This window comes from Neolamprologus multifasciatus, chromosome 14, assembly GCF_963576455.1.
Source record: "Neolamprologus multifasciatus chromosome 14, fNeoMul1.2, whole genome shotgun sequence".
Lineage (NCBI taxonomy): Eukaryota > Metazoa > Chordata > Actinopteri > Cichliformes > Cichlidae > Neolamprologus > Neolamprologus multifasciatus.
The window spans coordinates 28,347,684-28,371,485 of record NC_140452.1 but is presented as its reverse complement, the minus strand read 5'-3'; the positions used below and the strand labels follow the sequence as shown (position 1 = coordinate 28,371,485).

Sequence of the window (23,802 nt, the reverse complement as noted above, 5' to 3'; positions counted from 1 at the left end):
CAGCCAAAGTTCCAGTTTGTCTGACCGTGCCTCGGATGGCAGATGACTAATCACTTCTGGCCTATTACTAGCCCACTGCCGAATTTCAAAGCCCCAGGAAGCCACAAGCTGCCGTAGTTTCTTGACCAACTGCTGGGCTTCTTCAATCGATGAAACACTCTGTAGACAGTTGTCCACATAGAATCTCCATTTGATGGAGAACCTCACCTCCTCTCCTGGTTCACTATGCAGGAGGACATGCTGATGTATCGCAAAGGAGGCACAGCAGGGACTACATGTTGTCCCAAAGGGAAGGACTTGCCATTCATAGCTGTGAGGGGGCTCATCCTGATTCATATTGCGCCAAAGAAACCTCAGGAGCGGTTTATCTTCCAGGAGTAGGCACACCTGGTGAAACATTCCTTTTATGTCACCACTGATGGCAATGCTGTGTTCTCTGAAGCGCAGGAGCACTTCAACCAGAGAAGGGCTCAGGACAGGGCCAGGCAATAGGGACTCGTTCAGGTTAAGTCCCTTGTGTCGAAAAGAGCAATTAAAGACCACTCTATTCTTGCCATTGTGCTGGACCATGTGATGAGCCAACTCTCTTGGCTCTGAGAGGCAACCTCCGGTTGCAGTTTGGCTACAAACCCAGAGGTCACCAACCTTTCAATCTCGGCCATATATGCAGCAGCCCTAACCGGGTCTTTGCTCAGACGTCTCTCCATACTCCTCAGGCTGGGCAGTGTCGCTTCTTGGGTGGCCTGAAAAAGTGGTGCATGCTTCCTCCTCAATAAGGGTGTGGCATACCGGAGCACTCCCTTAACATCCATGCGCCTTGTTCTGGCCTCCAGTATCTGAAGGGCTTCATGATCCTCCCTCAACCTTGTCACCTCCTTTTTACTCTTATAGGGTAGAACATCCACTTGCGACAGCTTCTCCACATTCCTCTGGAGTTCAACAGACAGGGGGCTGCAGGAGGTATACAGACACTGTTGAGACTCTAACTGTGACTCAAGTGACTTTGCAGGCCCTTGCAGAGTCCATCCCAGTTGGGTTCGGATTGCAGCTGGCCCTCCTGGTGATCCAAAGCGCACCGGCTCTATAGGGTTTATGAGATGTGGGTGATCAGCCCCAATTAGCAACAGGGGTGAAACTCTGCTGAAGGTTTGTAGGGGCGAGTCCTTCAGATGTCTGTACCTTCTCTTGAGCATGGTAACTGGATATGAATGCTCAGCTAAGCCAAGCCGCTGAGCAGTGAAGGCATTAGCTATGTGGAAGGATTTCTGGGGCTGCATGATAGGGGACAGTGTGAATGAAACGGAGGCCCCATGTAAAACTTGGATATCCTGACAGATAGTTCTCAAGGCGAGGTCTTCAGGTGTGCCTGTTAGGCCCAGTGGCTGAGCAGCATGGTGTGATCAGAGCCATCATCCAGGATGGCATAAGTGTCCAGAGTTTTTTTTACCATTTCTCAGGAGAACTCTAATCACTTAGAACACGGGTAGAATCTGAAGGTTTATCTAGGTGGAGTATATCAGTTGCAGAGCTCACCAGGCAAGTACCTTCATTCACACTCTTGACGTTGACCTCATGCAGGATCTGAAGGTGTTTGCCTTGACATAGGCTGCAAGCTTTCTTCAGATTTCACTGTGCTGCTTGATGTGATCTGCCATAGGGCTGCTCGATTATGGCAAAAATGATCATAATAATTGCTTTTGCAATTGCAATAATCACAATTATTTTCACTGAAATTGAGATCTCAATTATTTGACGATATTTTTTTAACAATAACAATGTATTGAATAATGACTTTAAAGATTGTCAAAAAATAATATAAAATAGTGTGCAAATACTGATAACAGTGCAAATGTTTGCAATATAAAAAGTAAATGAAAAATGTAAACATCTATGCTTAGTGAACTTTGCAGTGTTGCTCTGTGGTGCAGCTACGACACTGTAGCAAAGTTTACTTGATCCACGTCTGACTCCGCAAACCCATAATGTTTCCACACCACTGAAGGGTTTTTTTCATTTCCGGAACTCAGACCTCATTTCAGCTGGCAGCTTACTGAGGAGCCATGCCACATGAGAGCCACATTTCAGTTCCACTTCGCCATCTGGACCAAGGGTCTTCAGCATACCGACGAGATCCCGAATCTGCAGTGCAAATCTTTCAAAATCCTCCACATCCCCGCGACGAATGTCCGGTGCATCCATAACACTGGCAATCTACCTGAGGACTAACTGGTGGGGCTAACCAAACTTCTCCGATAGTGCTGTCATAGTGTCAGTATAGGGGGATGGAGAATTGAGGTATGCATCAGCTATGAGACGGGCTTCATCTAGTTTCAAATGATCCATCAGTATCTGAAACTTGAAAAGCTCTGTCCCATCTGGTGGCAGCAGATTGTCAAGTGCAATCTTTAACCGGGCAAACTTGCTTGGGTCCTTCTTAATGAGATCAGGAATACTTGGAGTTGGACCCCTGTGCACTGTTAGGGAATGGCGGGGTTAGCCGACTAGCTGTCAGTGTCTGCTCCTTTAACAGCTGTAGTTCACCCATCATCCTATCCAATGTATCAATCATTGTAGTATCCTTGGGTGGAATACTCTGAGCTGTTGGTGGGCGAAAGTATGGCCTTTGGTATTCTTGTTAGGCATGGATGTCCTGCCTATTGTCATACTGCGGCCACGGACTCGTTCGTGCATCTATTCTACGTGTATGGGAACTAATTGTGGGGACACTGATGGGCTGCATATGTTGGGAGGAAGACAGAGGGGGTACCTGTGTTGGGGGTGGTCTCTGGTCCCGTTGCTCTGACAGGTAACCACCTCTTTCTGGTTCTCGTGTTTGGGCGTAACTACATACTGCGAACCCGAAACCGCAGACATTTCCCATGGTCGATGGAAAGGAGAAGGAGGCTGATGGGTCAGGCCATTCCTACTGGACACATGCTGCCGCATATCATTGTAGTATGATACAATGATATGCGGTCCATTCATCCATGGTGTGTTCCCATCCAGGCTGACTTGTTGGGCTAGATGAGCGGGAGGTCTGTACAGACACTGCCGATGACACGTACTGCTTTCGCTCTTCTAGCCCGGGTGCATACTGTGGTGTGTACGAGTGACGGTAGGATGTCATGTCTCATTGGTGGCCCACCAAGCTCACCTCATAATCTGCAAGGTAGGGGGGAGGTTGTACTTGGCGCCTTGAGCGAGTTGATTCTGAGACATCTTCACTGGAGAAGAAACTAGGCTGCATCTTTAGGATCCAAGGAAAGCACCATCCGGCTCGAAGGACCAATGTTAATTTGGGTTGAACCCAGGACTGTATAGGCGTTGGCTGAATAGCAGTGGTGTTCACCTTGGGGTGTCGGTCAGAACACACAGGACGCACAGATAAAGGTTATACCGTCTTTACTGTAGAGTGGTGATTCCTCAGCTTAACAGCACAGTACAGCAACACAGTAATGCAACCGCAGGCTTACAGAGTGGTGAGGGGTGTGGGTGTGGTCTGTGAACAGAACATATACAGAATACTGAATGTAATAAACATCTAAGTCATGAATTATGATTCATTAGCTTTCTTCAAATCTAACCAGAGCTACAAATGGGAATTCCTATATAAACATCTACATGCACAAGTTTCATACACTACTCCCAAAACCTTACAGTACATGACACTGACTCCAATACACCCAGCAACAATATATCACAAAACACCAAATGGGTTTAGCTTACAGCTAGCAAGTATGTAGCATAACAAGTACCATTAGTAGCATGAACTAGCCACATAGCGAACAGGTCAATACACATTGCACTCCTACATCCACTAAATGTCCAAATGGCATAAAAGACTAAAACTGTCCTTTCCAGGCAGGGCTCCACATCTACTCACAGTTCTTTAGCGACGCACACGACTCACACCGTGTGTAGACATCCCCTGCTGAGTCAGTCTGCCAGGTGGCTTTTGCCCTGTGTTAGCTCAAATAAACTCTGATCACTGGAACATGTGCTCAATAGTGCAGCTGTGCTCTCTTGCCACAAGGGGGCACACAGCTGACAGCCTTTCCAACACTGCTGTTTCACATAATAAACCCTGTCAGCCGCAGTATTACCTTCTGTTTTAACAGTTAAAGCAGTAGAGACGAGCTGTTTGCATGTTTGTGGAACTCTAGCGTCATTAACCAGGCTAGCTGTTATAGGCTAACCAGCGAGCAGTTAACAGGACAGCCAAAGCTGCACAAAACACCCACAGATTTGTCTCACTACATCGTAGCGCCGAAAATATGACTCGCAGATCGAGCTCGAAACAGCTGCTGTAACATAAGACTGACATCCAGCTAACCACAGCTAAAAAGATATTTAGAGAAAACTTACCGTTTCCTCAGGATTCACGAGTTGAGTTGTTTCACGCTGAAAAGTTGGTTTGTTTTGGGTCTCACTGAAGACACCGACAATGAAGACATAGCTGTTCTTTTGTACTGCTTTTAAGCGAAACATTCTTTGTATGTGAGGAAAATGCTGTTCATCCTCTTCAGCTCTAGCGTAGACAATTGGCTCTGCCATGTTTTCACGTTTCTTCTCTCCGTGTGTCTGCTACTTTTAAATGCTTGGGCCGCTCTGCCCGCCACTTTCAAACTGGTCATGTGACTGAACGGCCACATCTCATTGGTAAAAAAGTTACCGGAAACTCCACTGGCGGCATGTTATCTAATGTGTTAAACCACAGGTGTCGAACTCCAGGCCTCGAGGGCCGGTGTCCTGCAGGTTTTATGTGTGTCCTTGATCCAACACAGCTGATTTAAATGGCTAAATGACCTCCTCAACATGTCTTGAAGTTCTCCAGAGGCCTGGTAATGAACTCATCGTGTGATTCAGGTGTGTTGACCCAGGGTGAGATCTGAAACCTGCAGGACACCGGCCCTCGAGGCCTGGAGTTCGACGCCCCTGTGTTAAACTAATTATTTTTTTAAAAAAGTAACAAGTCAAATTTTGCAAATGTAGCGGAGTAAAAGTACCGTTTCTTCTTCACAAATGTACTCAAGTAAAAGTAAAAAGTATTGCGCAAAAAAGGTACTTTAAAAGTACATTTTTCTTCAAGTCTTCAAGTCAAGAACCCGATGGCCCCTTCAGCGTGCTGCTGCTTAACTGAAGCACTGAAATGTGAGGACAGAGTGACACCTGGTGGTTATAATTAGCTGTTGCACGCAGGTCTATTTGATGCAGGTGATTCACTGCCATAGCATAGGTAAAATAATTCTAATAATGCTTAGTATTATGTGTCGTATCTGTCCCCGGCACACGGAAGCCAAGGAACCTGAGTGTGTCGAGGAGGTGATTGCTGCAGAGCGTCTCTGACCTGTGTCAGTGCCCAACAGGTTTTTGGAAGATTGGAACTAATTTACCTTAAACAGCTGTAAATTAAGTAACGAGAGCTTGTAAATATGCTTTTCTTAAACACTACAAACTGTAACATTAAACGTTTATACACTGAAAAGCAAACATTTATGTGTTGTGTATTTTTGCTATCTGCAACCCAGGCAGGAAGACAAACAACACAATAAAACAGTTACTTCTGATTGGTATTAAAGTCCAGAGTTTGGGGCGGTTACTTGTTTAATTTATCAAAGTTTTATCTCAGCTTGTGCTAGAGTGTCACCAAGATTGTGTTGCTCTTTGACCAGGTTGCTGATTAACAAAATGCCTAGAGAGTTGTGAGGTATTTTATCCCCATCACACACTCACACATGAAACAGGAAAGCCAACATGGAGGCAGTGAAGAAGTGGAGATCAGACTGGAAGTATCCCACTATTCTGCTTTGCATTTATGGATTCTTCAGCACAGTTAAACCACTGGAGCCTTTTCTCATCCCATTTTTGACAGGACCGGATAAGAATCTGACAACTGAGCAGGTATATATGACATATGCTAGAAAGGCTATAGTGTAATTCGATCAAAACAGACTTAGAAAAGAAATGATTTTCAGTTTTTCGGTCCTTATGGTGAAAAAGTTGGTAACTTGCTCTTTTGTACATGCTGCAATGACAAATAATCACACACACGCACACACAAGCTGGTGATTCATAGCAGAGAGATAACTGGCATCTTTAAAAAAAAAAAAAAAATCTAAGTGATAGAAATCCAATCAAGATTCTAAAACCTTTAATCATTTGCTATAAAGTCATGCATTTCCTGCCTTTGATGAGTTTTTCCCTGTCAGGTCAACAATCAAATTTTCCCAGTTTGGACATACTCCTATCTGTCCGTGCTAGTGCCGGTGTTCCTTCTCACTGACTGGCTGCGTTACATGCCTGTAGTGGTGTTTCAGTGTGTTATGCTCTTCATCACCACAGCACTGCTGCTGTGGACAGCAAGTGTGCCAGCCATGCAGGCTACACAGTTCTTTTATGGAGTTGTGACAGCCAGCGACGTGGCCTACTTCTCCTACATTTACAGGTCATGTAGTACATCTCACAGATTTGGATTTTTAGCATTGCTCAGGGGAGACTTGACATTTTGAATATGCTCTTTATTACAGTGTAATAGATTTGAAGAGATACCGGAAGGCCACCTCTTACAGCCGCAGTGTCCAGCTCCTGGGGTATACAGTGGGCTCTGTGTTGGGTCAGCTGCTTGTCAGCTTCGACCTCATGTCATACAACAACATCCTGGTGTTCACTCTGGTTCTCACTGCCATCGCTCTCCTCACTTCCTTCTTCTTGCCAATGCCACAGAAGAGCATGTTCTTTCATCGAAGACGTGGGAGACAGACTGTAGCAGAACAGTCAAACACAATAAATGCATCACTGGAAGATGGAGGAGGTGAAATGGTGGAGAGTGGAGAAGGAGAGCCTGATGCTGAGAACCTTGAGGAATCTATCGTTACGCAGAGTTGCGGCCAAGTCCTCCTCCAGCTGTGGAGGGATTTCCGCCACTGCTATTCCTCTAGACAGCTGCTCTACTGGTCTGTGTGGTGGGCAATGGCTACCTGTGGGTATAACCAGACTGTCAACTATGTGCAGGTCAGTTATGAAGGCAGCATAAACAAAAATGTGAGCTGTAAAAACATCTGAATCACTGCAGCAATCCAAATTGCTACTGGGGGCTGCTTTACAATGGGTGTACCTGCAGTGAACAAGTAGTGCCTTGTAGCTGCTGAAGCCTTCTCTTGTGTTAATAAAAGGCATTTTAGATATATATTTTAAACAGAAATAATTAAACACACACACATCCTTGAACAACCTAATGATACCCACACCATACTGCACAGGTGCTTTGGGAGCACGTGCAGCCTTCTCAGAACTTCAGCATTTACAACGGAGGCGTGGAGGCAGTCTCAAACCTCTTAAGTAAGCAACATTAGATGGCATTTCCCCCCCCCTCCCTAAATCAAATGGAAGGTATCGGGGACAAATAATATTTCTCAGTACCTAATCAGCTGTCCTAATTTGTCTTATCCCACATGTACATGCTTTCCAGGTGCAGCCACTGCCTACGGGATAGGCTTTACTGAGGTAAGATGGGAGGAGTGGGGAGAGCTGGCCCTGGGTGGTTTCTCTGGACTGAGTGCAGCTTCACTGTTCCTCATGACTTTCACTGGCAACATTTGGGTCTGCTACAGCGGTTACATCGTTTTCAAGTCACTGTACATGATGCTGATAACTATAGCAATGTAAGAGTGTCAAGTCACATCAGGGTTATACTTTACCTCAGTTTAGTTTGATTTTTATTGCAGATATAAGAGCAAAATACCTAAAAAAAAGTAAAAAAAAAACCTCACCAACCTTTGGATTAAGACAAATTCTATGCTTGCAGGTATCAGATTGCAGCTGATCTCTCAATGGAAAGATATGCACTAGTCTTTGGGGCAAATACCTTTGGAGCACTGGCTCTACAGACGATTATCACGTCTGTTGTAGTTGACAGTAGAGGGCTAGGCCTGGCCATCATTCCCCAGGTAAGCCATCAGATCACAAAATATGTACAGCAGCACTGTTTATTTGTCCATTAGTGTCATTAACCTTTTAAACATGTACTCTTCTTTGCAGTTCACCGTGTATTCCAGCTACTTCTTGGTCATCTCTGTTGTTTTTTTACTTCGGGGTCTGTTCAGTATTTGGAGAGCACAAAGAAGCAGAAAAGAGACAATTCCTCCAGACAAAGATGAAACTCCAGGCAGCGAAGAACACAGATTCTGAACACGTATAGAGCGTTATAGTGTGTCAGTTATGGTTTCCCATCCCTAAATTGACCTCACATTAGTTCATAAGTAGCAGAAAAAAAGTATTTAAATTACTTACTTCAACATGATGAATAGAAATCATTTTTTTGTACAAAAACAATAAAAGAATGTTTCATACATCCATATAAATGAATGCTTTGGTCGTTTCTTTTTACTTAAAATTCATTTTAATATATATACTGTATATATTTACACCTTAACTTAAACTTTTTTAATACCCAATGCAAGTAAGTGGTTTTCAGTTCATCAGCCATTTCTTCTGACTGTCATTTGAAGTGTTGCAACTCTGTCAGCAGGGCGGAGACAACAGAGAAACGAGCCCCCCACCCCACCCCACCCATCCCTGATGTAGCATTCAGTCCTGCTAACCCTAACCCCACCTTGACAACAGAATATATTCATTTCCTTAGTGAGAACAGTTTGTCTAAAAGGGTCCTGCACAAATAGTTTGGTTCTTTACAAATACAGTAACTGGCAGTACCCATTAGCTTTTCAAAGCAACAGTTCTGTCTTAGCAAATTCTGTGTGTTAGATACAAATACTGATATGCACAAAGAGCTAATTTCCTAAAAGAAAAAAAAATGTACAGAATTGCAGCATAATGAATGGGATATACTGTATGCAATAACTTAGTTTTCAACCAGTTTGATTATACATTGTGGCTCAGTAGAGGCCAGGCTAGTTCACAGGTTAAATAAAGGGGAGGGCATCGACCTCCCCCTCTGCACACACCATCACTGTTTTGTAGCCTTCGACAGTGTCAGCACGACTGTGTCGCATATTGTTCCATTTATGACAAACTGCGATAGAAAATACAAATTCTTACAAACATTGTGTTTTTAAAGCTACTTGTGAAACAAAAACAGTGCAATAGGTGCAAGCGTGCCAGTTGTTGACCCTGTAGTGCAGCTGACATGATGGACCGCTATAAGAAGGGGTTTGTGGAAGAGCCTCCAGCTGGATACTGCGCAGGTGGACCCGCACCCTAGAACGAAAAAGGGAAGCACGCAGTGAGACTGTGTACTAAGGGTCTTGTCCAGTGTTAACTGAGAAGAAAGTATGCTAGCTATATGGCTGTTCACCAGAGCAATGGGCTGGTTATTCAAAACCAAAAAAAAACCCAAAAAAAAAACCAAAAGCCATCCCTCACAATAAAATCTACACAAAGAACTGAAGTCTCTTAATTTATTTTTTATGTCAAACACAGATCAAAAGTGCTGTGCAAAAGTCTCGGTCCACCTCGTAGTATTTTATTCTATTGCATATAGTTTGTTATTCTTTTTATCTTCTCCTATACTTTTTTTTTTCATTTGTGTTGTTTTGCTGTGACACAACAAATTTCCCATGTGTGGGACTAATAAAGCTTTAGCTTATCTATGTTATCAACAGGTGCAGGATGTTATTCAAATGTGAAACACTTTTCCTGTGACACACAGGAAAATACAGCATGAGTCAACAACTGTTTGTACAGGTTCTAATATACCAAAGTCAAAATTTTGTATCACCACCTTTATTCTTCAACACAGACTAAACCCTCTTTGGCAGCTCTCTAGTAATTACGTTAACTAGTCATGAGGAATAGTTCTCCAGGCTTCTTGAAGGACATTCAAAGCTCTTCTTTGGATGTTGGCTGTCTTTTGTTCTGTTTTCTGTCAAGATGATTCCACACTACTTCAATAATGTTATGGCCCGGGCTCTGGGGAGGCCAATCCATGACTGATAGTGTTCCACTGCATGGTTTTCCATCAGATTTGCTTTTGGCAGTGTGTTTAGGATCATTGTCATGGTGACAAATATAGCAGCACAGTGGTTCAGAAGGTCCTGAGTTCGACTCCACTATCTGTGTGGAGTTTGCATATTCTCCCCATGTTTGCACGAGTTATAGGTGTGAGTGTGAATGGTTGTCTCTGCATGTTAGCCCTGTAAAAGCCTGGCTGCCTCTCACGGGTAGCCGGGGTAGGCTCCAGTCTCCACAGTGTCTTACAGATGTCTGTAAACAAAGTGGGACCCTCTCCTGACTTTTTTGAACATACTGCTTTCTGAAGAATGGCTTCTTGTCGGCCACCCTTCCACTAAGACTATTTCTGATGGATCAACTGAAGCGTCAGATGATGAGGGTCAGCTCTTATGTCTTGTGTCAGCTCTTGTTGGATTTAAAAAAAAAAAAAAAAAAAAATCTTTTTCTTAATTTTCATTATACTTTTTGTCTGCGGTAGATTTATTTATTTTTTTTGTCCTAACACGTACCATTTTATGTCTATCAAACTATGTTTTTATTGGCATTTTTCACAGATTCAACTAAATAATCTGTTCTGGTTCATTTCCAAGTCTGCTATGTGTAGAAACACTGGGTCATGCATTGAGTTAGTCACCTTTTTCATACTTGAATGATTGACAGGTCAAGTGGCTTAAACAAACATCTGAAAATGTTCAGGCACAAGGACTGAACTGAAGACGCCCAGCTGCTTAGACGCAAGATATTACAGTGGTTTGCAAAAGTATTCGGCCCCCTTTGGTTTGAGTGCAGTCAGTTGCACATAGACATTGCCTGATGAGTGCTAATGACTAAATAGAGTGCACCTGTGTGTAATCTAATGTCAGTACAAATACAGCTGCTCTGTGACGGCCTCAGAGGTTGTCTAAGAGAATATTGGGAGCAACAACACCATGAAGTCCAAAGAACACACCAGACAGGTCAGGGATAAATTTATTGAGAAATTTAAAGCAGGCTTAGACTACAAAAAGATTTCCCAAGCCTTGAACATCCCACGGAGCACTGTTCAAGCAATCATTCAGAAATGGAAGGAGTATGGCACAACTGTAAACCTACCAAGACAAGGCTGTCCACCTAAACTCACAGGTCGAACAAGGAGAGCGCTGATCAGAAATGCAGCCAAGAGGCCCATGGTGACTCTGGACGAGCTGCAAAGATCTACAGCTCAGGTGGGGGAATCTGTCCATTGGACAACTATTAGTCGTGCACTGCACAAAGTTGCTCTTTATGGAAGAGTGGCAAGAAGAAACCCATTGTTAACAGAAAACCATAAGAAGTCCCGTTTGCAGTTTGCCACAAGCCATGTGGGGGACACAGCAAACATGTGGAAGAAGGTGCTCTGGTCAGATGAGACCAAAATGGAACTTTTTGGCCAAAATGCAAAATGCTATGTGTGGCGGAAAACTAACACTGCACATCACTCTGAACACACCATCCCCACTGTCAAATATGGTGGTGGCAGCATCATGCTCTGGGGGTGCTTCTCTTCAGCAGGGACAGGAAAGCTGGTCAGAGTTGATGGGAAGATGGATGGAGCCAAATACAGGACAATCTTGGAGTCTGCAAAAGACTTGAGACTGGGGCGGAGGTTCACCTTCCAGCAGGAAAACCACCCTAAACTTAAAGCCAGGGCAACAATGGAATGGTTTAAAACAAAACATATCCATGTGTTAGAATGGCCCAGTCAAAGTCCAGATCTAAATCCAATCGAGAACCTCTGGCAAGATCTGAAAACTGCTGTTCACAAACGCTGTCCATCTAATCTGACTGAGCTGGAGCTGTTTTGCAAAGAAGAATGGGCAAGGATTTCAGTCTCTAGATATGCAAAGCTGGTAGAGACATACCCTAAAAGACTGGCAGCTGTAATTGCAGCAAAAGGTGGTTCTACAAAGTATTGACTCAGGGGGCTGAATATTTACGCACACCCCACTTTTCAGTTATTTATTTGTGAAAAATGTTTGGAATCATGTATGATTTTCATTCCACTTCTCACATGTACACCACTTTGTATTGGTCTTTCATGTGGAATTCCAATAAAATAGATTCATGTTTGTGGGGGCCGAATACTTTTGCAAGCCACTGTAAGAAATGAAAGATGAGTTAAGATTTTTGCACAGTACTGATCCAGGAGACTATAGCACATAGCCACCAGACTAACCAGAAAAGGGTTGCTAGAGACCATAGGTCCTGCCATTGCCTGCCCAAAAGGAGTTGCAACAGACTTAGCCTGGCCGAAGGCTGGAAATCCTCCACCTGAAAGACATAATGTGATTTCAACTGTTACATGATGGACATGGATCGCTCTCATTTATCTATCTAGCTTTCTCTATATTATTTTCATATAGCTAAACATAATTAAAACAATAACAATATTACCAAATCAAATAAGACCTCTTCCGTCAGGGTTAATTGAGTGAACCAAATATTACATGAAGAAAGGTCTTCAACATTTTATAGACGACCACTTGACAACTACAGCTCAAATCTCACCATAGCCATTATTGTCTACATGACACACACCGTTGGGTTGCTGGGGATACGCGGGAGGCTGAGGGAAGGGAGCCTGACCAGGAAAGGGTTGCTGGAACGTTCCACTAAAGCTGGTGGGGAGGTTGAAGGCTGCAGTATTCCCAAATCCAGCTGGCATACTCATGGAGCCTGTACCAAATGGTGCTGCAAAATAGCAGAACAGCAACATTTAGGAACCAACAAAAGCTCAACACATAATAGGCAAAATTTGGTTTGATCTATTGCTGCGATTCTGTAACCCAGTGTGACTCGTTTTGGGCAAAAACGTCTACAATTCAGTATTGTGTGTCCTGCTGGGATTGTCAGAATCTCAGTTTTGTTTTGTTTTTTTATTTGGATAGTTTAAACACATGCAATAAGAGTGTCTGCACACAAGCTGTAGAAAAAAGAAAAGAAAAGAGGGAGTCAGAATCAGACATCAGTAAGTTTAGTGGCAGTGTCTGATCTCTGGTGAACACACAGGAGCAACAGCTGGGATCAAAATGTGTCAGACAGCCAGCTAAAAACCAAGCAATTCTATCAGTGATTTAAGAAAAACAAAAGAAAACACTGATAAAGTGATACAGGCTTCATTCATTCATTCATTGAATGAAGCATATCTGTTAATCAGCGTGATTAATAACTCAGGGTGTAAGTTTTCTTTTAATGAACAATAAAGTTTAGTAAAGTTTATTATTTCCCCTTTAATTCTTTAACCAAGAAGAGGACCATGCTGCAGAAACCACAGATATTTGGGAAACATGAATCCATCCTCAAACCTATCGTTATTAGTCATTTCTCATTCAGCTTCACTCTGTTCCTCTGTGATGAAATGGTAACTGGATTATTGGGCTATTTCAGTGGTGCCGTGTTTACGTCTTTCGAGATTTTCCTCAGTGACAGCTAAAATCATTCACTGGCAGAGCAAAGCACATGAGAGCAAAGGGGAAGCAGTTAGCACAAACAAACCTACCAAAGGTGGGAGGATACCCATGCCAATGAAGAACCCTCATCAAGCCTGTCCAGCACGCCAAGGACAATAAGACAGACAACTGAATCTAAAATTTCTTCACCATACCGATTTATTTTTAAAATCAATCTCTGCACACCAGTAAATGGCAACACTTCTCTTGCTAACCAGTTCCATAGTGAATTGTAGTTTTTAATCTTTTTGCCCTCCTCCACTTTCCTGTTGATTTTTCTGTGTTTGGCACTGTGATCAGAGATATAATCACTTCTGAAGTAGCACAGGCAAAGGTTGCCACTTCCAATGTGCAAAAAAAGACAGCTTTTAATACACTAACTTTATGACTGAACAAGTGCATTTAATTTCTATACACACTGTTAAACTGAACTACTAAACTAAGTAAGTAAGCAGGGTGTTAAGTGAGTAAGGTGATTCTCAAAACACACACAGACACAGCCAACAAAAACAAACCTGCTGCAGCTGCAACAGTTGCTGCTCTGCCATTGCACTGGAATGGGTTGGTTGGAGCTGCTGCTGGGACAACACCAGGAGCTACAAATGGATTGGTTGGGTGTGCTGATGGGAATAACAGCATCAAATTAACATTAATTAGCATGACGTCCTAAGTAGAGGAATATATTAAACATTTTTCTTTTTAAAGATAGGTTATAGAGGGTGTTTTGACAGTTCCACGTCAATGTCCTTTATACATCACAACAAACTAATTAACTAATGTTAATGAAACAAAAATAAATTCTTGACCATACTAGGCTGATTCTTGCCAAATTAAGTTTTAAGTTATGATAAAGTTATGATGCTTTAAGAATCATCATTTAAGTACGCAAGTTGTGAAAATGAAAATGAAACTGCCAAATCTCTCTGTGATTGTCTCATAGTTTCCTCAACCTCACTCTAAAATTATTCAGAAATGTAAAACATGAACAATTACTAACAACTGTGTCAATTTTGTGAACATTACCATAACAAATCAGAGACGTGTTTAAGTTCACTTACCTCCAAAACCCTGAGCCATGCTGGGCACAGCCTGCTGTATTTGTGCTGTTGACACCCCCGTCTCTGAGCCAAACACACTCCTGTAGTGACACACCGTTAGCACATAAGTTTAGGAAAGGATGCAAAAAGAAAGGAAAAGGCCACCGAGTACCTAAGCGTATTCTGGAACACTGATCATCAGAATGAAGAAAAAAGATTTGTCTGATTTATGTTGGTTTGTGCAGTCTCTTACCCTTGTGAGGTGCTGGTGGTATTGTAAACACTGGTGGCAGGTGCTGAGGTGCTGAAGACTGTATCAAGCTCAGCTAGAGCAGCATAGCGGTCTCCACCTGCTGGCTGTTTCTGAGGCAAACCACCCACTCCTGCTGCTGCTGCTGCTGAGCTCACCCCACCAGGAATACCACCTCCTAGAATAGAAGTACATAAAAGCAAAGCCAGGTTCAATTTACCTCAGTTCACTTAATGCAGAAGAAAATGCTGTTAAACTTTCAAAGAGGTCCGGAGATAACTGCCATACTGAACCTACTGAAATTAATAGGGAATAAATGTTAGGTCATTAGGAAGTGTATATTTTCTAGCCCAAAAATACATATTTATATGAGAAAAACCAGCTCAGTACAATTCACAGATACTCAAACACCAAACTTCTAATAATGTGGTATTAAAATGCTTCAGTCAAACCTAGATGTATAGCATTCACAGAAGTGAGGAGGCATTTCAGTCATGTCCAGTTGCCTTTTTGCAGCTGGTTCAATAACATTGAGGTATAGACAATCGTGATCAGAAGTTTACATTCCCTGTAAGAATTAATGTCCTGGCAATTTGGGGATTTTGAGCATTTCTTTGTCATTGTTCTAAGAAGCAGGATTGTTCAAAGTCCAAGGAAGTCAGTGAAGATACGAGTATTGGTCAATTCAATGGCTGCTATCAAACAAATTCTTTTTATGCTGGCAAAGAGGCCAGAAACTACCAGTTACAGTCAATCATCAGTAACGAGAAGTTAAAAGGTTTTGGCCTTGTCAAGTTAAAAGATTATAGAACCTTTAGCACTGCTTATTAAAAGATTTAAGTGAATGTACGTAATATATTTGAGTCCATATTTATGATTTTAATCCTAAATGAATTAGATAACCTCCCAAACGAATTAAAACTTGTGCAATTTTTTTTAAGTCATTAGTCTAAAAGCCCAAAATTACCTTGACATTCATGCCCACGATGAGTGTATGTAAACTTCTGACCTCTACTGTAAGTATAAATTGCTAGAAAATCTAAACCAGCCCTTTTTTTTAGAGACTGCCTATCCCTGCCATGAGAAGAAAACTTATAGGGACTTAAATCTATGCGCCTAATTAAACCTAGTTTTCAGTTTGTATTTTGGTTTTTTAGTCATTCTCTAGCCCTACAATGGACATCTATGAAACAGGCTAGGCATGAAGGGTTTACCTGGCTCTGTTTTGGCAGAGCTAAATATGTTATCCAGGTCAGCCAGGGCTGCGTATTTATCGGCAGAAATGTTAGTACTCTGTACAACGTCTCTGCCAGCTCCTGTGGAGTTACTCTGGGAGGAGGAACTGAAGGATCCAAAGTCAGCACTACACGATTTGGGGAAGTTCTCAAAATTTGCAAAACTGGCATTTGCTAGTCCCCCTGAAGCGCTACCTGTATGAAAGAGAGAGATTAAAGAGTCATAAGGGGGACTGTAATTGTTGGTTTGGAGAAACAACAAAACAGGTTGGAGAGGGAAAGCTGCATGAAGGGTAAACTTGGGAGTCAGGCTGGTAAAGGGACACCTTCTAAAGGATAGATAGCAACATCTGTCCTTTGTTACACTGCACTATGCTGGCTTTTCATCAGCCTATGAGCCAAAAGAGCACACACAATTAGCACTTATATGTGTTAGAGGCTGAGCATGTGCAGGGCAGCAATTTTCTTGTGTGACTCCAATACTTCCGACTTCACCACGATACTGTGGAGAAAGGAAGTTAAAGACAAAACTCATCAAAATGTATTCACTGAGAGATAGAAAACAAGTTGCTATCTCCCAAAAAAATCTCTTTAATATGCCAACAATCCTGCAGATTTTACTGAGCGCTGTAATATCAACACGATCACTCTCAAGCAGGTCTAAACGTGTTAGAGCAGAACGAAACATTAATCTCTTAATGTTTACCTATTTTCTGCAACAGACTGCAAAATAATCACTCTGGACATCTTTATGCAACTAATTCAACACTCCATGTTAATGCTTGGAAACCCTCAGTTCACACATTCCTGCATATTACAGACAAAAATTGAGGTTTTGCTACAGAGCAGTAATTTCCATATTGCAGCACACGAAGAGCAGATTTGTATGGAGCCCATTAAAAGCAAACACAGAATAATAAATAATTTTGGACACAAGGTAAAACAGAGCTAACTGGGACGCAGCACAGTTGTTGTGACCCTAAGGGGAAGAGAAGGCAACTTTTAGTAATGACACCGATACCGCTGCATTTTAATCAGCAGTTCACTGCTTTCTATGAAATATTGGTTATTTAATGACATTTAGGTCAGGGACACTAAAGGAGTCTGAGTTTAGAGGCATCCCACATTACAGTTTACAAAAAATAGATTCTAGGGTAAAAGCTTTTGTAGAAGTAATTTTTGCATAAAAATCTAGAGATTAAGCACATTAAAAAAATATTATCATTATTGCTTGAGGGGAAAATATGCATCTCCTCTTATGATCTCTTTTCATGTTGCCTTGTGGGATTTTTATACACTTTGGTCTATTTTGCACAGTAGGTCATATTAATCATTGCAACAATCAAAGATTAGTAGACCTATGTTTAACCATTGAGCTTTATCAGCTGTTAATTTTAGTATAGATGGACCAAAAAAAACAACACAGTGAGACACACACACACACACAACACCCAAAGAGAGGATTGGGATCACAATGACTACACATACAAGATGGGTGAGAGAGTGAAAGCTGTTATGAGGGCAAGCGCAGAGAGACTTACTGTGTGAACACTGGAGAGGCAGAGCAGTGGCAAACTCACCCATACTGCGGCTGGATGAGAGCACAGTGAACGCTTGCAGCCAAAAATCAAAGAGGGAGGCAGAAATGGGGTAATGAGCAATGTAAGATGGAAGAGATATCAAAGAAAAGATGTCAGGTAACCCAGAGGTAAACATTAAGAAGTGCTAAATCAAAGCAAATCAAATAGTGCTAAAGCAAAGGATAAAAAAAAAAAAAAAAACCAAAACAAAACAAAAAACAAGTAAGACAGATTTGACAGCTGAAGGCAGACAGTGCAAGGCAGTCAGTATCTGTGAGAAAGCCACTTAAAAATGTTTCCAATAAAAATAAACACTAAGGAGGATGCTTCACACAGAGTCAATATGCACCTCCAGCAGAGGGCACTGTAGTACACAACATTTTCCTGACAGGAAGTGAAGTTTGTGGCAGTAACTACTGTTCAAATAAGAGTATGTGACTTATGAGTCAAAGTGCTGAAAATAAGCCAGAGGACGTGTCAATAAGCTGCCAATGTATTTTTGAAACACTGTAGGAGAGAGAGAAAAAAAAGCTTTGGCTGACACCGCATGTATTGATTAGCACTCATCTATTGCACAACACCAGCATTAATTTAGAACCTCAAAAGTACACAAAAATGTTTGTTTCTCAGACATGGGGCTAAGCTGTATGAAGCTTGTGTATGCCCAAAGTAAAGTTTACAGTAAATGTCTCTAGTGAGGTACAGTGGATAATCTCCTGAACACAGTACTTCACGTCTTAGTCTCTTTTACTCTCTTTTAAACAGGATCATCTGAAAACCTTACAACTCTGGTGTAAAGAAATGTTTACATTTGAACAAAAAAATGAATGAACACTACACATATGGAAAGGTTTGGGAACAGAGGTGATACAACAGTTTAAACAAACCAACAAATGATGATGTGAGAGAAATTTTGACTACCATTGAGGTGTGTGTGACTAAATTCTTTGTCTATGTAAATTCTTACATGTCTGCCTGTGTACATAAAGCAAACCTGTTCCTCTGTGTTATTGATTTAGTTGTGTTATTTGTCCAGTAAAACCAGCTTGCTCTACCTGTATTTGGGGGTTGAAATGGGGCTTGGGGTGCAGAGGGAAAACCACCTGTCGACCCAGAAGTGTTCCCGAATGCATCAAAATTAGCAAAGTCTGCCTCTCCTTTGGTATTCTGTGCCACTTGAAGTTGTGTAGAGGTGTTGTACAGACAAACGGATGGAGAAAAAAAAAGTGAAGGGAAAAATAAATGGATTAATGAATGAATGCATACAATATCCAAAGACATGAATGACTGCAACACAAATACAATGGGTTAAACACTACTAATAAAATGCAATGGGTGATGTGTTAAATGTGAGCAATAATCAGAGTAGTAGAGCAGTGCAACTTAAAATGCGTAGCAGCTTATATACCTCGACATTCACTATTTCCCAGTAACACCCAAGAGTCCTTCATGTGCACACCCAAATATAAAGCAGGACTTGTGTGCTTAGCACTACACACATCATTAATTTTAACACAACTGTGCGCATGTTTGTTAGGTGTGTTAACACCACTTTAGTTCTTGCATTAAGGATGAATCTTAAAGGCTCTGAGGGAGAAATGAGAGGACATTATCCTCCATTGAAAGCAAATGCCAACAGCCACGTTACAAGTATTAGTAACCATGGCAATTTGTCTGTCTGATGCAATTTTGATACAATCCAAGGGCACATCATGACTCCTGACGTATAGCAAATTCACATCTTCTCCAAACTGGTGGCATCCTGATCCCATCTAATGTAGTAAATACACCACCTCTGGAGAAGTGCCCACCCCACATCCAATATCTATAAACCCAGTTATTTATTGGTAAGAGATTGGTAATTGGGGCTTTTTTTGTTGTTTATTGTGGATTATGTGTGCTGAGGACTTTACTATCTTCATGTACATTGTACATGCCCAGGGAAATGAGATACTGGTGTGACCTTCTTGAAAAGGCAGTTTAACCAACTCTAGTTGGGATCTCCAACTTGCTGGCTAAGCTATGCCATGCCATGCACATTTCAATAGTGAAACTTGAAGACACTGGTTGAAGCAAATCAGACCTTGCCTACAAGTGTTAACAATAAGTTAAGTGTTAAGTGGTAACTACATTACTTGCTCATGTTTTTGTTAGTTGCAGTGTTATTGGTCTGTTGCTTACTTGTGTGGCTGTTGAAGTGTGCAAAGTTAGCAAAACTGGAGCTGGCGCCTGCATTCATGTTGGGCGGGGCAGCAAAGATGTCACCACCCAAGTCACTGAGGAGGTCATATTTCTTGTCATGGAGCTGCTGCTGCTGGGTTTGTCCACGGCTCACTACAGGAGACTGGTGATGACAAGAGATGCATTTGAAAAAAATTAAATAAATAACTAAACTGGCATAAATTAGCTCCTAAACAGCCTTCATGCAAATTAATAAAGAGGAGATAATAGGCCACATGAAAAAACAGACTGTGGTGACACTGTCTCATTAGCGATGAAAGATGAACCTTATCTCAGTGGGCAAATTTGGTCATTTATCATAAACAAGATGAATATGCTTTTGTCTTTAAAGACATGGCTTTTTAATACTGCTGTGAAAGAATTCACAGTCTAATCCTGGACTGCACCTGTTGTCAATAAATCTGTCATTGCATTTGTGCGAAGAGTTGTTATTTTCTTTGTATCTATGAGATACTTTTTAATTAGCAAATCACTTAGCAAATTAAGTCCAATGTAAACATGTCAGTAAAGCATTTAGGGATGTGTGTGTAAATGGATTACTAAGTAACTGTGGTAGTGTTGAACCACAGAGCATTCAGCAAAGTAAACAAGGTCATCAACTGGTAGCCTCGTTTCCGCTAAAGCCCCATCATAAGGTTTCATTTTAACATCGGCAACAACGCTGAGTGTTAACTGTCGAATGATAACCCAGTTCAAAGCTGAAAGTGTAACAGCGTAAATATTCACACCATTGTAAAGACCAACCTGAGGTGAGAATATGTAGTAACAACTAAATATTTTCACCTCAACCCTGCTAGATGTGGCATATATTGCACACTGGACAAGAACCGGTTTATGCTGTCCAACATATGTGTTAATCATATGATGACTTGTGTGCATGTGTGTACACTATGCAAGTCTCACCTGATTTGGTGGGGTGTGCTTGTTGAGGTGTAGAGACGGTGCCGACTCCCCCAGCAGAGACTTGAGTGGTCTAACCTCTGGGGTGCTGCTGGTGCTGCTGTTTGAGGAGCCAGAGATGGAAGCATGGACTGACGCCACTACCTTGGCCTGCTCAGGAGGCACGTACCTTGGAAGCAATCAACAAATATTTTATTTTTATATATATATATATATATATATATATATATATAGTTAGTTTTAAACTACCATTTATAAGAGTGAGACACTACAAGTTGTGTGTGCGCACAACAGAGCAGACCACGTGAATGCCTGTCTGCAGCAAACCTAGCATGTTCAAACATGCACTAGTCATTGCTCTCATTTTGATCATATTTCAGACTAAACACTAGATGGATGAGTTGATGTTTTTTAACAACATCCATGCTTACCCAATTCACACTTTGGGTGTATCAAATTTGTCATAACAAAATGCAGAGGATAAATAAAAATCTTACAAGAAGCCGTTAAAGATGCATCACAGTTTGTTGGTTGTTTTCTTTTATCTTTTAAATCACTGAGTGATCAGCGACAATCAGTGACTAACTTTTAAACTTAAACAGTAATCATTTGGCTAGTTCTTCTTTCACAAACACCAATAACAATTTTATTCAGAGTCAAAAAAAGAAGCTCTAGAACATCTAGAAAAAGCTCATACATATTTCAGTTGATTAAAGCCTATAACTTCGTGGAGCAATTAAGTCTTGCACATAGAACAGCTTTACTGTAATGACCTAGATTCTGTACATCTCAAGAGGGGTATTTGGTGGCTTGCTGGAGGCTAACTGCTATGAGGCGCATGTGAAACATTCCAAGCCAGAGAGAGAGGGAGAAAAAAAACCAAAAAAACCTTTGCACAATGCACACTGACAGAGATCTTTTCTCAGCAAGCTTATGATACTGACATACCATCTCTTTTTCTCATATTTATCTTGTAGGAACTCCTTGACTTTCTGTGGTTCTCTGAAGTCTGGTACTGAAGAGGTTCTGTCATCATAAAGACCGAGCCAGATCTGTTTACAAACCTGAGAACACACAGAGTTAGAGAAAGGGATTTTTGGGGGAAACGGCACACACACGCACAGAGCTTTGCCATCAGTCATTATTAGTAATGAAATTGTTCCAATAAAGTAAAAATAGACAAGCAAATAAAAAGACAAGCCACATGTAAGATAAAGTTGCAGAGTAAAGAAAAAACAAAACAGAAAACCCCCTCTGACAGATAAAGGGGTTGCGAACCTCTGCCCTGGTGTGAACCTTTGCAGCAATAAGTACAAAAAAGCATTTCTGTCTTGGGGTAAAATTCCACATTGGAGTGGTGGAATTTTATCCCATGCTTTGAACACATTTGACTCTGGGATGAGGGTGGAATTCTTCACATGGACCACGTGCTTTAGGCTATTCCATTTTAGTTTGCTCAAGTTCAGGACTTTCCAAAACAAGCTATTCCAAAAGATCCACTTTATTTTTCTGTAAAAATATTGGAGAACAAACATGTTTGGTGTACATATTGCCTTAAATAAATTGCAAAATAATATATTTTATGCATCTTAGACTGCAGTGGTCTTATTTCTATTTCCAGACACAGTGACCTCATTATAACAGCACAGTAGTGGCGCTCTGGGGGAACCAGAAGACTCCCGGTTATCATGCCGTTCAAGACAGTAAAGCTGTAGTAGGTCTAACTTCAGGATGAGCCTTGGAGCGGTGCATCGTTATTAAGGACCACCACAATGACAACCCGGCAAATGAGCCACCAAGAAAGAGAAACAATGACATGGGGACGGCTGGTGCGAGCTGAATAGTCACAACTGGACTTTCAGGATGTCTAGAAGTAGATCAGTTGTGGATGGCATTGTTCTCCTGGATAAAACATAATAAAAACAAACAAACAAAACAAAAACTCTGTGCTGATATGAGTCACCAACTATACTTGGGCAGCTATTAATATTATCTAGGTATTGTCAAAATAAATACTTTGTGTGAAAAACACTGCTTTAAACAGGGAAACACTGGGACTGGGCACCAATTTATGACAAACAGTTTATAACATTGTTTCCCAAAAAGACTTTAGTTGGGTAAGCCACCAGCCACATAAATTAAATCCTCCTTCCGCTCAGTGTCTGTCAAGTGCGCTCTATGAAGACAGAAAGGTAACTTACAGGCAGTATTTATAGACCAGCCTTCAAGCGTATATGCATCAGCTCCAACCTTGAGTCTCCTTCATGTCTGCTTTCCATCCCACTTTGTCCTTTGTGGGTGGCACTGCACTATTTCATACTCTGTTTACCCGAAATATCTCGTCCCTTCGGTATTTTGCACAGTGCAACTGGTCGATTGTTTATACTTCTCATAAGTAAATAGGTGCCAATATAATGCATGAAATGCTTGACCTGTCTATTCAATAAAAGTGTGTCACAACACCTGTATTAAACTGACAAAACATTTGCCTTACAACAATTTTTGTTGTCGGAAAGTAGCATGCACTTTTTAATCTAGAGTTTGTTTTATAAAACTTTCTACAGCAGTAAAATGATAATAGTCCACATGAATTTCAAGCGTGCCTAAATTGCCTTATCAAGCATATGTGCTACAGGCTACTTAAATACAAACAGTAAAGCATAACTTTCACAACATACACAGCCCATTTCAAGATTTTTATAGGCTGACATTATGCCAACCTGTCTATTAAATATTGAATAGACGAGGACAAACAATGATGGCTCAACCAAAAGCTAATCTAACTAGTCAGAAAGGAAAGCAGTGGGAAGGTTGACCTCGGGCTTAATTTCTAACTTTATTAATTGACAGGGCCAAGTCGCCGTTCCTACCTCATTGCCGTGTTTCTGTAAGAACTCGATTTCCTGTTGCGTGAAGGTTGTCATGGAGATGGACTTGACTCTGTGGGGTGGATTCAGTCCTCGTCTATGGAAAAATAGAAACAAGGGTCAATTTAATTTGAAGACAACATACATGAAAACCTAATCTTGATACACTCCAGAGCCCACCTCTCAGGACGGAACCATTTAATTAGCTGAAAGCTGAATGGTTGCTGGTGTGTTTGTGTGTGTGTGCGTGTGTGCG

General features: G+C 41.5%; 2 protein-coding genes across 15 annotated transcripts in view; one reads left to right on the top strand and one right to left on the bottom strand.

Moving 5' to 3' along the window:
• Positions 1-23,802, bottom strand: part of agfg1a (ArfGAP with FG repeats 1a) — a 39,921-nt gene that overhangs the window by 10,988 nt on the left and 5,131 nt on the right. Inside the window, exons 2-15 of one of the 14 annotated variants that reach the window (XM_085184837.1) lie at positions 23,550-23,643; positions 21,628-21,743; positions 20,683-20,848; positions 19,720-19,882; positions 18,594-18,713; positions 17,500-17,571; positions 15,938-16,153; positions 14,727-14,901; positions 14,495-14,574; positions 13,952-14,056; positions 13,487-13,531; positions 12,496-12,678; positions 12,164-12,258; positions 8,376-9,216 (exon numbers count right to left, since the gene is read on the bottom strand). In XM_085184837.1, coding sequence (XP_085040963.1) covers positions 9,157-9,216; positions 12,164-12,258; positions 12,496-12,678; positions 13,487-13,531; positions 13,952-14,056; positions 14,495-14,574; positions 14,727-14,901; positions 15,938-16,153; positions 17,500-17,571; positions 18,594-18,713; positions 19,720-19,882; positions 20,683-20,848; positions 21,628-21,743; positions 23,550-23,643 — 1,690 coding nt within the window. In that variant the 3' untranslated portion in view covers positions 8,376-9,156. Of the gene's footprint in view, positions 1-8,375; positions 9,217-12,163; positions 12,259-12,495; positions 12,679-13,486; positions 13,532-13,951; positions 14,057-14,494; positions 14,575-14,726; positions 14,902-15,937; positions 16,154-17,499; positions 17,572-18,593; positions 18,714-19,719; positions 19,883-20,682; positions 20,849-21,627; positions 21,744-23,549; positions 23,644-23,802 lie in introns of those variants that run through there. The other 13 variants (XM_085184841.1, XM_085184839.1, XM_085184838.1 and 10 more) reach the window with 13 other exon arrangements.
• On the top strand, positions 5,550-8,298 carry slc19a3a (solute carrier family 19 member 3a). Its single transcript, XM_085184857.1, has 7 exons — positions 5,550-5,901; positions 6,210-6,445; positions 6,528-7,011; positions 7,260-7,338; positions 7,469-7,661; positions 7,805-7,946; positions 8,038-8,298. The coding sequence occupies exons 1-7, from the start codon at positions 5,755-5,757 to the stop codon at positions 8,185-8,187; spliced, it is 1,431 nt and encodes a 476-aa protein (XP_085040983.1). The 5' UTR covers positions 5,550-5,754; the 3' UTR covers positions 8,188-8,298.